At 42.3% G+C, this 14,115-nt stretch overlaps 2 protein-coding genes across 2 annotated transcripts in view; one reads left to right on the top strand and one right to left on the bottom strand.

Moving 5' to 3' along the window:
- Positions 1–14,115, bottom strand: part of CACNA2D3 (calcium voltage-gated channel auxiliary subunit alpha2delta 3) — a 197,770-nt gene that overhangs the window by 35,657 nt on the left and 147,998 nt on the right. The gene's annotated exons all lie outside the window — the stretch shown is intronic.
- On the top strand, positions 4,502–13,480 carry LRTM1 (leucine rich repeats and transmembrane domains 1). The gene is made up of 3 exons (XM_053470053.1): positions 4,502–4,929; positions 7,747–8,343; positions 12,378–13,480. Exons 1-3 carry the CDS (start codon positions 4,881–4,883, stop codon positions 12,827–12,829), a joined length of 1,098 nt encoding a protein of 365 aa, XP_053326028.1. The 5' UTR covers positions 4,502–4,880; the 3' UTR covers positions 12,830–13,480.

Raw genomic sequence — 14,115 nt, 5'->3', positions numbered from 1 at the left:
GAATTAAAGTCTAATTAATACTTTCCAATGCCTTGTTCATCCTGGTGGCATAGAAAGAGTTAATTCTGCTTTGCCCAAATTCAGCCCTTTTTGCAGTGTTTTCTAGTGAAATACTAGGTCCCCTTATATCCCGAGAGCGGCTGACAAGGCTTCGCCTGTTTGAGCCGTACTCAGTCCCATCGTGTTTTGTTTAAGCTCCACAAACTGCAGCCAAATGTTCCCTAATTACATTACTAAGGCAAACGTTTACGCCGCTCCTTACCGGCGGATCTCCGCCATCGAGTACAGCTTGGAACCCGTTGGCTGAACCAAAATCAAAGACGTCGACTATTTGAGTCCAAAGAGAGAGAGAAAAAATCCTGAATAGCCTTAAAAATGCAGAATATTAATTTCTTCGCTGGCAGAGGGTCCGGCCGGGCATGGCGGCAGCAAATGGATCTGAAACACGTGCCATGGAGACCGAATTCCTAGGCCTAACCCTGCCTCTGCCTTCTAGAATATGGCTTTCCCGTGCTGTCTGGGAATCGCAGGGTTAAAGAACCCATAGACATAACTGTGAACGTTGGAAATTCTTTGTCCCCCCAATATTAACCGTTTAACAGCCAATCACACAGATCCTATTGCAGTGACCAAGGGTGACAGCCGTAGGGTTCTAATAATGGTCCACATGGACCATGAATGGTCAGAAAGTAAAGATATTGTGAATAATGTCACCTGTATTCAAGCAGGGATTCCAGCTGTGATATAGTAGGGAGGATGGCACCTCCGCATCACTCCCATCCGTATAATGGAAACCATGAGCCTCCAGCACAGCGTCTGTAGAGAGACGAACTTTATATCCCAAGGAGATCGTTGTAGGACGGTGTGGACAGGTCTAGGAACCGATGAGACCTAACCAACGGACCAACGAGGTCCAAGAGACAGTCAGTACTTTTACTCTCATGCACCTCTAAGGGGTTAAACAGAATCAGGTTTTGTTTGGAAGGGAACCGAGTTCATCGCCATTCAAATTCATGTAAATAAAGCTTTGCCAGCCGGCTTCGCTGCCAAGGTAAAAGGTAGAGGGTCCGGCTCGGCCCCTGAGCTGATCTATAAAGGACACCTGCTGGGAGTCTTTGTGCCCAGAACACCTGCTCAGAGCCGTCTGCCAGGGCCGGGAGCCGTCTGCCAGGGCCGGGAGGACAGACGTGAGGACGCAGAACGCGCAGGCTGCTTGCGGGGACTTTATGTAACGTCACAGAAATCATTGAGGGTAAATGAACGTTTTCCCTGATTACCGGTCGATCAACATGAAATCCCGCGCTGTGATACAAAGTAACCCCCGACGCATCAACTTCACTGCGTCTCCACGGAGACATTAAGCTGCGGAACGCGCCGGCGGGGACTGCGGATCACGTATTTGTGCCGGGTGTTGGATTTATGGTCAGTAATGATACAGTATCGGGGGAACTGCCGGGTCCCCTAAACAAAAACAAAGATTTCTTCGTGAAACATTTAGGAATTCTTTCTATGTAACCAAAGACAATAAGACTTCTGATGATATTATGAATATTCAACATGGCATTTAATAGTTTAGGGGTATTTGGGGAGCGGATTTACCCCTCAGCCCAACGCACACACTTTCTCCTTAGCATTGAATATAATAAAAGAAAGTTAAAAAAAAAAAATATGATTTAGAGCAGCTGTGTTAGTGTGTATGTGTGACTGTGTGTGTGTTAGTGTGTATGTGTGACTGTGTGTGTGTGTTAGTGTGTATGTGTGACTGTGTGTGTGTATGTGACTGTGTGTGTGTGTAAGTGTGTATGTGTGACTGTGTGTGTATGTGACTGTGTGTGTGGTAGTGTTAGTGTGTATGTGTGACTGTGTATGTGTGTTAGTGTGTGTGTTAGTGTGTATGTGTGACTTTGTGTGCATGTGTCACAAGAGGAGGTCCAATGGGATGGCACCATGAGTTACCGCACTAGGCGACACCAACCCTAGTGGCCCCACTGCCACTCAGCTGTCATACTCATTAAGTGTGGAGCGTCCCTTTAAATGTTATCGATCATAAGACAGGTGTACAAATTCATCATTCAAACACCTTCCAAGCGGACATTTTTTACAAAAACTTAACAAAACACAAATTCACGTTTTTTTCCAGCTATGATTATTGACGTCATTTTTTTTTTTTGGTGATGGATCGCTTGTTATAAAAAAAAAAAACCCTTAAAGTATTTCCTTTGTACCTAAAAAAAAAAAATACCATAATTTCATTTTATTTTTTCTTTCTCTGGGAAAATTCACTTTTCTTGATGTCATTATTTTTAAATAATTAGGTTTTTTTTTTTTTTTTGGAATCAGCCAAATAAAACAATTAAAAGAAAGAAAATAATGAATATAATACACCTGTACACACAGTCTGCATGGGACGACGGGGAAAAACTGTAAATCGGCCCAAATAAGTTGGCTGCTATGGATACGCATGGAACGCGTTTACTGCGCATACTGCGGGCATTCCAATTTAGCGAATAATTAAGTGCTTTTTAAATAATATTTAATATTTATATATATTTCTGACCTAGGACTTTTGTTCCGGATGAATTCTAAGTTAATAATGCTGCTTAGCTTCATGGTAACAATGGTTCTTTTTAATCAGCTATTGAATTACATTTTAAATTATATTTTAATATTTTTTGTTATATTTTTTATATTTTTTTTATGTTCTTTTTGGTTATGCCAGCAGAAATTATTGTCTCCTCCGTAAAAAAAAAAAAAAAGAACCCCCCCCCTTCCAGTAGACATTTATCTTTCGCTAATTCCATAAGATTTTATTTTAATAAAAATATTTCAGAATCAGAAAAGGCTACACTGTAACTCTCTAAATCACACCTTTCAGACTTAAAATCTGACCCGGAATTTCACCTATTTTTTTTTTTTTTTTTTTCGTGGCGCTCAGCATGATGTTGGAAACAAGTCTTCCGTTATTGCCGGGAGAGGCACATGTGGTTTAACTTAGTATGACCTTGTCCCGTGAACATCTTTCAATTTGTTCGATGCTAAAAATAATGCATTTGCAACCGAAGGGGATTAAGGAAAAGAAAGATTCCATTCAGATTCTGCCCGCTGCGTCAGAATGGAGGTTTTATTAAGATACGAGTCCTGGCAGCGCGGGATTAATCATAATCTACTCTCTTATCGTACCCTTTAACCCTTCTGTGAAAGGCACGGACTGCGATAAATTACTCTGCGGCTGAAAGCTCTTTAGCGGCGAAACTAAAAGGTGCAAAAAGAGAACCTGTCAATACTGATCGACTGTTCAAAACCCTCTTAAATAAGGTGAAATTGTGTATATTTTATGTAAGTTTCACCAAATTTATGGGATCTTTATAAAAGGGGTGTGTGTAAATGAAGAATAACATGGAAAATGTTGGGGGTCCCTATGACTTCTGCACAGCATACAGGTGAAAAAATGACGGAGGAGACAACGGGGATCAAAAACTGGAATTTAATATTAACCTGTGATTTATCCCAAAAGGAAGCGGTCCCTGCAGTGCCCCCGCTTACATGCTGCCCTGAGGGACCAACCCCCGAGGAACGCCAACGGCCTGATTATAACATCCATCTATTTATTATTCGCCTCCTTCTCGCGAGGTCGCGCTGATGAGGGACACGGTGCCTAAAGTTGTAACTCTTTTGAATGGAATTTGGCTTTTTAGTATAAATAACCAGCATAATGTAACTATTTTTAGTAAAAATATCCTTAAAAAATATATTTCATCTTTTAAAACATGAACCAGAAGGCAGATTTTGTATTTTCTGAGTAATCCAACCGCTGCCTTCTATGGATAAACATTAAAATCGCACAAAGCCTGTTTATCACCTCGATTTGTTACATCCGGCCATATCGCCCCCCCCCCACCGTATTATATACAGAGGGGCATCGGTCATGGACAGAGTAACCCGTTCACTGCCGGTGGTCATCGTCACATGAGCCGCCCTTTAAAGCAGATCCGAGGAGCGCTCGTGAGCGCAGAGTGCGGAGTAATTTGAGGTATCTCTGGTAAGTATGCGTTTGTAGTAAACACAAGTGGCCGGCTATATTTATCTACGACACGGGGCTCGGAAAAATTGTCTGATCCCCTTTAGAAGAGGAGAGCGGCCCTTGTGTTGGAATATATCAACGTCATGTCAGCTCAATGAGAGGGACCTCCCGACGCGGCCAAATAATAGGTCCTGGCAGAGCAGGCGAGCGCGTCGTGGAGGCAGCACGAACCTCATGCAAATCGCTGTCCTTGCCACATACAAAGCATTGCGTCCGATTGCACCCCGACCGACCTCGAGAGACACCTGATCTAACGATTGAAAGGGATTCTAAAGCAGCACGGGATTAAAAGGCAGCTTTTTGCGTGTGTGTGTATATATGAGTGTGTGTGTATATGAGTGTGTGTATGAGTGTGTGTATGTACGTGTGTATGTGCGTGTATGTGTGAGCGTGTATGTGTGTGAGCGTGTATGTGTGTGAGCGTGTATGTGTGTGAGTGTGTGTGACCTGGATTTCTGGCAGATTAAACACGAGAAAGGGGTTAGCTCTGGAGGACGGGATTTGCAAGTTACAGCTGTCTCGGGCGAGGTGACAGATATCCCCTCCACGGCCTGTTGATTGAGCAGACGAGACTCTCTCTCTCTCTCTCTCCCCGGCGGGGTATGGAAGGAGCCGTAAGGGTTGGCGCATAATCTTTGGAAACACAAAAATAAGCAGTTGTGCCTGTGATGGGTCGTTCGCAGCAGTCGAAGTTTACGCTCAGCGAGACGAAGCCTTTGTAAAGGTCAAAAACAAAGATGGATTGACAAGAAGTCGGGAGACGGTCAGCGCTTTTCTTTTTTGCTTTTCTTTTTTTTTAATGTTGCAGAAAAATTTGCAACCCGACAGACAGAGGGCAGCCATGAGAGGTGAGAAAAATATACATTTATATTTAAAGGAATGCTAACATTGTCAACACCCAATTTCCTGGAGTTTCTTGTGAAATTCAGAAGATTTTTCTCCCCAGAGACTCCAGTAACTGAACGGATAAAACACATGCACAGTGTAAGCGTGTGCGTGTGCGTGTGTGCATGTGCGTGTGTGCGTGTGCACGGATAACCACACAAACACACACACATCACATGTATGCACTCGCCCAAACACATACACTCACAAAATATATAGAACTTGGGGGAAAAAGTCAAAAAATGTATGAATTTACATTAAAGTCACTGTAAATCAGCGTGACAAAAATTAGATTAATAATAGCAAATTACCCATATTTATTTATATTGATTCTATATTTTTAGATATATCTACTGCTGAACTGGTGCAGATCTCGAGAGATCGCATGTTATGGATATAATAAAATGGTTTAATTTTTTGTGAATATAATATAAATAATAATAATAATAATATATTTTAAACATGCTTTTTTATATTCTTCACAAATCAATATTTAGAATTACAAATGTTAAAAGTCTGTGTCGGAAAGAGACGTTAGAAGAGAGTTCCAGTTTTTTGTTTTTTCATTTTTTTAATATATAACCAGATAATTAAATATTATTTTTTATGAGGAAGGAAATAAAATCCATTTTAACAAAAAGATGATTTTACCAAAGTCAAAGGTATTAAAATCACAGCCATCGACTTTGAGGATAGGTCATGTCGTGGCGGATTAAATGTCACTTTGTTATTCTATGACCTCATTTATCATTGTAACAGTTGCACGTGACAAATGTTTTAACAGCAGCTAAAGGACAAGTTCAAGTATTTCAGATAAAGGGAAGTCGTTCAGGAAGAACAAACCGGCTCTGACAAATTCCTCAACAAACAGAAAAATGCCCCAACTTGCTGATGTGACTTTGCTCTTTTCTTTCAATATTATTCATTTTTTTATGGGGGAAAAAAAAGAATTTACCAGTAGATCAGCCCCATCCGGTCGCCCCTTTCTTCTGCTGTAAAGACTCGAACCTTAATCAGTCGTTGGTTCAGGAGCCGTATGTCTATCCCATGCATGGTTAATACCCTCAATGTATTACCCTCTACCACGTCTGCTGGGAGGCTGTTCCACTTATCTACCACCCTCTCAGTAAAATATTTCTTCTAAACCTCTAACCCTCTAGTTTTAGATTATGGACTTTTGTTGTTACATTTATCCTCCTAAGAAATAAATTTATTATTTATTAATAAAGTATTTTGAGTATTTTATAATATAAAATTTAATGCCAGAATTAAAAATAATAACAATAAAAACCCCATATTTTCCAGTAAAATTTCTAGTAGAATAAAATAACTACTGAGCGCGATTTGATTCAGTGCCACGGGGTTACGTCGTGAAAGGTGTGTGTTTTGTGTTCAGATGTATAATGATGACTAGTATTTGTCATCTTAATTAAAAAAGAGCATTTATTCCGGCCCAGACTGACTAATAAATAAATAAATAAATCAAAGCGGGGGGATTATCTCTGCTGCCTCCGATATGCAGGAGACCAAACGCAGTTATTAAACATGAATGTTGGAGGATCCTCGGTGCATCTGTCAAGAAGCCACAATGTGTCACGACGACGTTTGGCTTTCATAACCCTCGGAGTGCACAGCGCCCCCAGCAGGCAGCATTAATATTATTTATCGATTTATATCTATATATATAGCGCCGTCATATTCCGCAGCGCTGCAAAAACAGGACGCAACAAGTAGTGGATAACAGAACAATTTGGGGAAACCCAGATGGCAACTCAAATGATTTAATGACGTAATTAATGACTCAGGAGTTATAGAGTTATAGAGTTAGGGAGTCATGGTATTAAATAACGTATGTGCTCTGGGTTCATATCCCCAAAAGCCCACGTCACAAACCCCGTAAAGCCGTATAGTAAGTGTGTAAAAGTGCGCTCCAATGGCCGGGATATATGTCCTTTATGCCGTGGACACGATCATGAAAACCAGCGCTATTCCTTACGCAAACATAAACAGACGGAAAGCAAAGATTTACTTGCACTTTGCTCTGCTGGGAAGGGAAGCGTAGATTTGGAAAAGACTTCAGCCGCAGCTTGGAGCCGCTCAGCGTGTGATCCAGGTCAAAGTTATGTTATTCAGTCACTCAACGCGATCAGTCAAAGCGAGTGCGCGTGTGCGTGTGTTCAGTGACACGCATGAAGCATAACAACCCCCTACTGGGGCAGATTAGAGTATTAGAAACCATCTTCTGATTCTAGAATGTTAAGGAACGGGATCAATATCTGTAGCTTCAGGCGGCACAACAAACGGGATACATTGTTCCAAAGAGGCGGGTAACATGTTGGAGAACCTTAGAGAGAGTAACGCGTCGGACGTGTTTTAATGCTTATGAGGAGTTCCGCTGTAAAGTGTCGGGTACAGCTTGATAATTACCATCTGCCCCTTTTGCCCCTCATTAAAGATGGCCCAACGCTTAATAAAACTGGCCAATTATCATGGATTTTGAGCGTTGGAAGCCCTCTGCTCAACCATTTCCAGTAAAGTTGATAGAGCAGAATTGTTACAAAGAACTGGAGCGGATTCACCTTAGTATTTGCACATATTTAGATTCTGGCAGGAAAATGCTAAATTCTTACAGATATCTAGAAATGATTAATATCATATGTGCTCTTCAGCTGCGAAGAATTTATAACGGGCCAAACCGGGGCGGAATTCCATGTGCAGAAAATCGATGTTTATTATAAATTGATTCTAACAGCTCCGTCTAACCTGAGTGTTTCTTATAGGTGGGGTGATATTCTTGTCGAGTTTCATGTGGCTTTTACACGTGGCCCGGGGATGCCCAGACGTCTGCAAGTGCCTGACCTCCGCGAAGACGGTGGACTGCAGCTATCGAGGGCTTCTGGAAATCCCGAACCACTTCCCCCCGCAAACGCAAATACTCTACATGCAGGGTAACCAGATTCGGATCATCAACCACACGTCGTTCGCAAGTGTTCCTGGACTCAAAATTCTAGACTTGTCCAACAACTCCGTATCACTGGTGTCGCCCCACGCGTTCCACTTGCTGAGGTCGCTACAGATCTTGAATCTCTCCAATAACTTCATCCACTATCTCGAGAACCAAGTGTTCATTTCACTCCTTGACCTGAAGGAGCTGGACCTCTCGTCCAACAGAATCTTTGGTTTGCCCGAATCTCTAGGAAATAATACTCGGAACCTCACGTTCCTTGGAGTGAAACACAACCGGCTACAAAGGATGGACAAGTCGCTCTTGGAGTCCTTTACAAATCTGAAGGTCTTGCTCATCAGAGACAATCCTTGGCAGTGCAATTGTCATACGATGGGTCTAAAATTCTGGCTGGAAAACTTTTTATATAAAGGTCAGTAGAGCCAAGTAGTAGCCTGTAGTCTTGGTGGTTTATGGGGGGTCTACAATTTAGCCTTGGAAGGGGCTTATAAAGTATATAACCCCAAAACCGTATAGATTATATACAAATGTCCTTACATAGTCCACATAGTTCCATTCACATGTGGCTAGATGGGTTAGAAAACACACAAGGAACCCCTAGACCTTCATATAATTCACGTGGTAAGAAGGATGTGAAAACCCGAGAGGAACCCAGGGGGTTAAAAGAAACTAAGAGTCCGTTTCAAAAATTCTTGTCAAATATTCAACTTGATATAATCAGCATTCCACAAAATTGGATGGAATCTCTAAATACGGATAATAGAATTTGAAAGTATTTATTTAGCCTGTCAGTCATTCCGAAGCCTTTGCACGCTGAGCCCGTCCACGATATCATTTCGGGTTCTCTTAACTCTTATTAAGCTCGGTGATTAGGAAGTCCGTCTTTTATTAAAATGAAACATGTCAGTAATTAACAAAACAGAAAGACTGGAAAACTTTACTATGATATAACCGTGAGAAGTGAGAATGATTATTAGAGTTAGAGTTTTAATAGGAAATGTCTTTCTACATCACTGGTTAACAGGCGATGGTCCCTGCGAAGTTTGTTGATCCCCCTGTCCCCTCTCTACTCCCCTGATGTCCCACTCTCTCCTCCCCTGATGCCCCTCTCTCCTCCCCTGATGCCCCTCTCTCCTCCCCTGATGCCCATCTCCCCCCCCTGATGCCCCCTCTCTCCTCCCCTGATGCCCCTCTTTTCTTGGCGCTCAGAATGTTTGCTGGGTATGAGGGGATCGCAGGGTTCTACAGCCCTAAAAGCCCCGATAATGTGTATAGAAACAGCAGGAAACGGCTTTATAAATTAAACGGGGTAAATAAACCCCATTATTCTTCCTCTAAATGCCCCGCCCAGTTAAACAAATAGTCCCGTCCCAGCCCCGCCCCTAACCACCCCCCCAAAACAACGGGCCATTGTGAATTATAATTGATCACTTTAACAATGAAAAAGTAATTAAACTCCAAGTCCCTTGGTTTTGCTTGTAATTGCGCATGATCTGTACGAGAAACGGTAGTCAGTTTTCCAAACATCCCATTTTCACAGCTCATCGGCCAAAACATTTAATTACATTTTCTGGAAAAAAAATTCTCCCTCTGTAAGATTGAATTTCTTCGATTAATTCCCGGTCCCTGTTAAAACATTAATGTGTTATAACTCCTTCTTTTTCGTGGCATTTTTCCCAAAGAAATGAGAAAGAGAGAAATTAAATGCTATAAAAATTGGATTTGGACCTCCATTTTATTAAGAAATAATCATGTTTCTCAATAAAAGAATAAATGATACCAGATGTTTGTATGATGAGATATAAAGCACGTAATCTTCAATAAACATGCAACACCGGCTAATATTTCCTATTTTCCACTTCTGGCTTGTTGGTAAAAATGACAAAAAAAAATTTACCACAAAAATTATCCTTTACTGGGATATAAATCTACAAATTCATCCGATTCCAGAAACTCCGAGCAAGTTTACAATTAATTCATAAAATAAAAAAAAATGACTAAATAATTAAGAAATATCTTCATAATACGTTGGAAATGTTGTTATAGACGTCTTAAAAAACCTTATTTTTTTCTTATAATTAATCTGTAAATTAAAAGGAAATCTATTTATTTTGATAGATCCAAGTAGTTTTAATAACATGAATAGCGATCCAACCTATCCCGGGGTAGGAATGTCCACAGTGGGGGCGTTTCCTAGTAAAGGGGTGGAGTCTCATAAAATGGCAGACGTCAGGCAAGTTGCAATTTATTACTACCTAAAAATGAAAATATGGAAATATATTCAGCTGACTCATTGATTGAGTTTTTGAGGTGAGTCCGCCATATTGGATTATTTTACAAATTTCTAAAACTCAGCCCATTTTTAGAGAGCGCGAGGGGTTATCTGACCTCAGTTCCCAAAAGTTTATTTCTAAATTGGTATCTTTTTTGGAAAGTAATAATTCTATGGTTTAAATATTGGATTTCCGGTAGCAGAGACCACCTCCTGCCGGTAGCCGACCGGTGCTGGCCGGGTGAACATTCACTAACGTCTAGGTAATTTATCAGCTCAAGAATGGTCTTCTTGAAGGAACCCAATGGAGTCTTTTAGCCTAATTATAGCTTTTGCGTTTCCAAATCGTTGGGTAACCGGCGGCTGTTCCATTTTATATCATTTGTGAGAGGTTTACGCACGGCGTGTAGACACGGGAGATGTGTTTATCGAGGAGAGATCTGGGGTTAGAAATAACAATGAATAGAGAACACCGTGCGCAAAAACTGTAGAGCGTTTGAAACCAAATCTACACAAATAATTCACTAAGGCCCAACGTTAACGACAAGACCTCCATCGCCTGTTTATGTAGCTTGGAATACGAGGACTTGGTTCCAATACGACTTCAGCTCTCCCTGTTTTTGACATTATGCACAAACGGCAAAAAGCTAATGTCTTTTGTCAAATAACTGTCTCTGCGCAGCGTCTAAACCATGTTCCAGATTACAATCAGGAGTCTGACAGGAGCATTATGGAAATGTACGATACAAAACGTCTTATTAATAGGAAGGTTTTAAGGAAAACGCGGTGATGGCTGCCCTGGGAACAGCGCTGGACTCCCCATGTAGCTGAGTGCTCTCCTGATACTGGGAGCACAGCTGCTTAACATTGAAGTACATTAAAAGTTATAGTTTATGTACCGGTATTTGACTCCCCTCCAGAAAAAAAATCCCGCTTATATTCAGGATAAACTGGGGTATGAAGAAACCAACCAAATACCAGGTCCAGAACTCGTAAGGTCTATCAACCGGTCAGCGGCAGCATGCAGTGGAAGGTCAGGGCCTTCATATTTTGGTTCTGGGATAGAGCCATATGGTTAGTTATTTAATATTTCTGATTTTTGTGTATTTCTGTCTGTCTATTAGTGACGGAGGGCCTTAGGTTCTTAGAAAAATTTGAACCCATCCCCAACTTAATTAATTCTAATAACTGGCCGGGCTTAACAAACATCTGCCTAGTTCCCCGCTGCATTGGTACCCCGTTGGGCGTCCCCTGCTCTGTAGGACCCCGTTGGGCGTCCCCTGCTCTGTAGGACCCAGTTGGCGTCCCCTGCTCTGTAGGACCCCGTTGGGCGTCCCCTGCTCTGTAGGACCCCATTGGGCGCCCCCTGCTCTGTAGCACCCCGTTGGGTGCCCCCCTGCTCTGTAGGGCCCCGTTGGGCGTCCCCTGCTCTGTAGGACCCCGTTGGGCGTCCCCTGCCTCTGTAGGACCCCGTTGGGCGTCCCCTGCTCTGTAGGACCCCGTTGGGCGTCCCCTGCCTCTGTAGGACCCCGTTGGGCGTCCCCTGCTCTGTAGGACCCAGTTGGGCGTCCTCTGCTCTGTAGGACCCCGTTGGGCATCCCCTGCTCTGTAGGACCCCGTTGGGCGTCCCCTGCTCTGTAGGACCCCGTTGGAAAAAAAGGCCTTCCAATCTTATATTTTCATTCTTTTCGTTAGTTTCTAAGCAAAGAGGTCTGTGGTTCCATTAATTCAGTCTGCAGGAGTATTTTTCTTTGTTAACACCACAAATTGCAGCGAGAGGCCTGAGAGGTTCTGCCAAAAGGCATTTGGCAGGAGCAGTTTGTATTTTCTGTGTTGAATCTGCCCATAAATAAGAAAAAAGCTCCATGAAAATTAATTTTTTATGGCCAGACGTTCAGCATATAAAGTTCGGCAAGGTGGGAAAGCGCCTGGGTGCTTATAATATCTGCCTCGCCTGCCAGATAAATGGTTATTGTCCACATCTCTGCGTTAAGTAGCACTTTATCCAATCTGTTGTTGGTTTTTTTTAGATATTAGACAAAATCCAGAAGTTTAACCTCAAAAATGCTCTATTTACCATACAATTCATAACAAATATAATGTTTGCATGGGCTGGTAGAGTTTTTGTAAAAAAATAATAGTTATTTTGATATTATTTGGTCTTCTGCCCTCAGGCGGAACGATTGACGAGCTGATCTGCAACAGCCCCGAGAACCGGAGAGGAAAAGACCTTCTGACGCTTCCTCTCGATATCTTCAAGGGTTGTCCACCTGCCTCTTCTCCGTCTCTGATGACCAACACCCATCACCACAGCGTTGAGCACCGAAGCAACAGCCGACACGGGTTTCACGCGGACCACGCGGATGGCAGCATCCTCCCGGAGTGCGAACCGAAAGCCAAAGCTCGGCCGGTCAGCCTGCGACATGCCATAGCCACCGTCGTCATCACTGGAGTTGTTTGTGGAATTGTCTGTCTAATGATGTTGGCTGCGGCCGTCTACGGCTGTGCTTACGCTGCAATTATGGCTAAATACCACAGGGAACTTAAGGAAGTGGAGCACTTGGCCCCGGCAGGGGAACATGGGAGCCCAGAGGAGAGAGAACCACTTGATAGGTCCTTGGCGTGATCTGCGTTTCGCAGTTGGTTTCTTAGATGTTGGGGGGGGGGAAGAATTTCGTAGGCTAGTGGAAAACGAGCAAAAACAATAACGGCGAACTTGTAACTTTCCACCCAAAGATATTCACGCGAATGTTCAAAACTTTGATTCTGAGCTTTCGACAGTAAAATAATCCATAAAAGAAGGGCTCAGATCTTAGATAAAGTCAGATGAAAGTAAATCTCAGTTATTGGTTGAAATTATTTTTTTATTGTATTTAATCTTGTATTGCGATGTACTTGTGGTGTATTTCAGTTCTAATTATTTAAATTAAAATGACCCCTTTGGAACCAGCCGAGATCCCGGACCCCTATTTCTCTATAGGATTGAGGGCCGACAGGGACCTTCACGCTGCGTATTTTGTGTGATTATGTTTTCTAGAGAAATCTTAAAGCTCTGGAGCATGAATGGGTCGGACGCGTCGATGTCGTACTAGAACTTGGATCCAAAAAATGACTTGAATGCACCAGAAACGATAAAATAACCCTCTTGAAAATAAGATTAAAATTCTGTACCCAAAATAAAAAAAAAGAGCATTGTTATTGTAGCAGTTGGGATGTTACTGAGCCGCGCGGCCGTCATTAAGAGGATTAAATCAGAAAAGGTCATAAATACCGGAGGTTACGCAATTCCTAAATATGTGGAATTCTTCGTCGGATTGGCAAACGGCTTCACATCTGGAGGACGGCGGACTAATGACATGGAACGTGCAACAACCCGCAAGCGACAGTGACTGATAACCCGCACGTGACGCTCTTTCCAGAACTCAAAGGGAATCTCAGCCCGTACAGAGGCGATTCTGGCAGAGAACCTGCTGGCTGCTGGCTGGCTGAGGGTTATGGGAATTATAGTTTGTAAAACAGATGAAAAGCTTCATAAAGACGATCCAAGAGATCTCCGGAAGGTCGTTAAATGAATAAATTAAATACGTTTTTTCCGACGGAGAAGAAGAGAAGCCTCACGATGTATCAGGACTTCGATATCCAAGAACCCTATGGACCCCATACTGAGAAGGTCTTTGTCGGGATGAGCCCCCCAAAAATTAAATGAGCCCAAAGTTAATGCGTCTTGATTTGTTTATAAATAATGTTCCTTCTCCTTAGTGGCAGAGTTGCACGAATCCCATCACTAAATCATTCTTTATATTATAATTATTTTCTAATATTTCCCAGTGAAAGGATCCTCTATGACTATGGATTAAAATCATTATTTATTTACTAAAAATGAATACACCCAATAAATGAACATCTAGACCT

This window comes from Spea bombifrons, chromosome 6 (genome assembly GCF_027358695.1).
Source record: "Spea bombifrons isolate aSpeBom1 chromosome 6, aSpeBom1.2.pri, whole genome shotgun sequence".
In the NCBI taxonomy this organism is placed as follows: domain Eukaryota; kingdom Metazoa; phylum Chordata; class Amphibia; order Anura; family Pelobatidae; genus Spea; species Spea bombifrons.
This window is presented reverse-complemented; position numbering and strand designations above follow the sequence as displayed.

Bases quoted from the DNA above. Each gene is read 5' to 3' on its own strand.
- LRTM1 (XM_053470053.1), top strand. From the start codon at position 4,881: ATGTTGCAGAAAAATTTGCAACCCGACAGACAGAGGGCAGCCATGAGA. The intron at 4,930-7,746 runs GTGAGAAAAATA...TGTTTCTTATAG, and splicing joins ACAGAGGGCAGCCATGAGAG to GTGGGGTGATATTCTTGTCG. The intron at 8,344-12,377 runs GTCAGTAGAGCC...TTCTGCCCTCAG, and splicing joins GGAAAACTTTTTATATAAAG to GCGGAACGATTGACGAGCTG.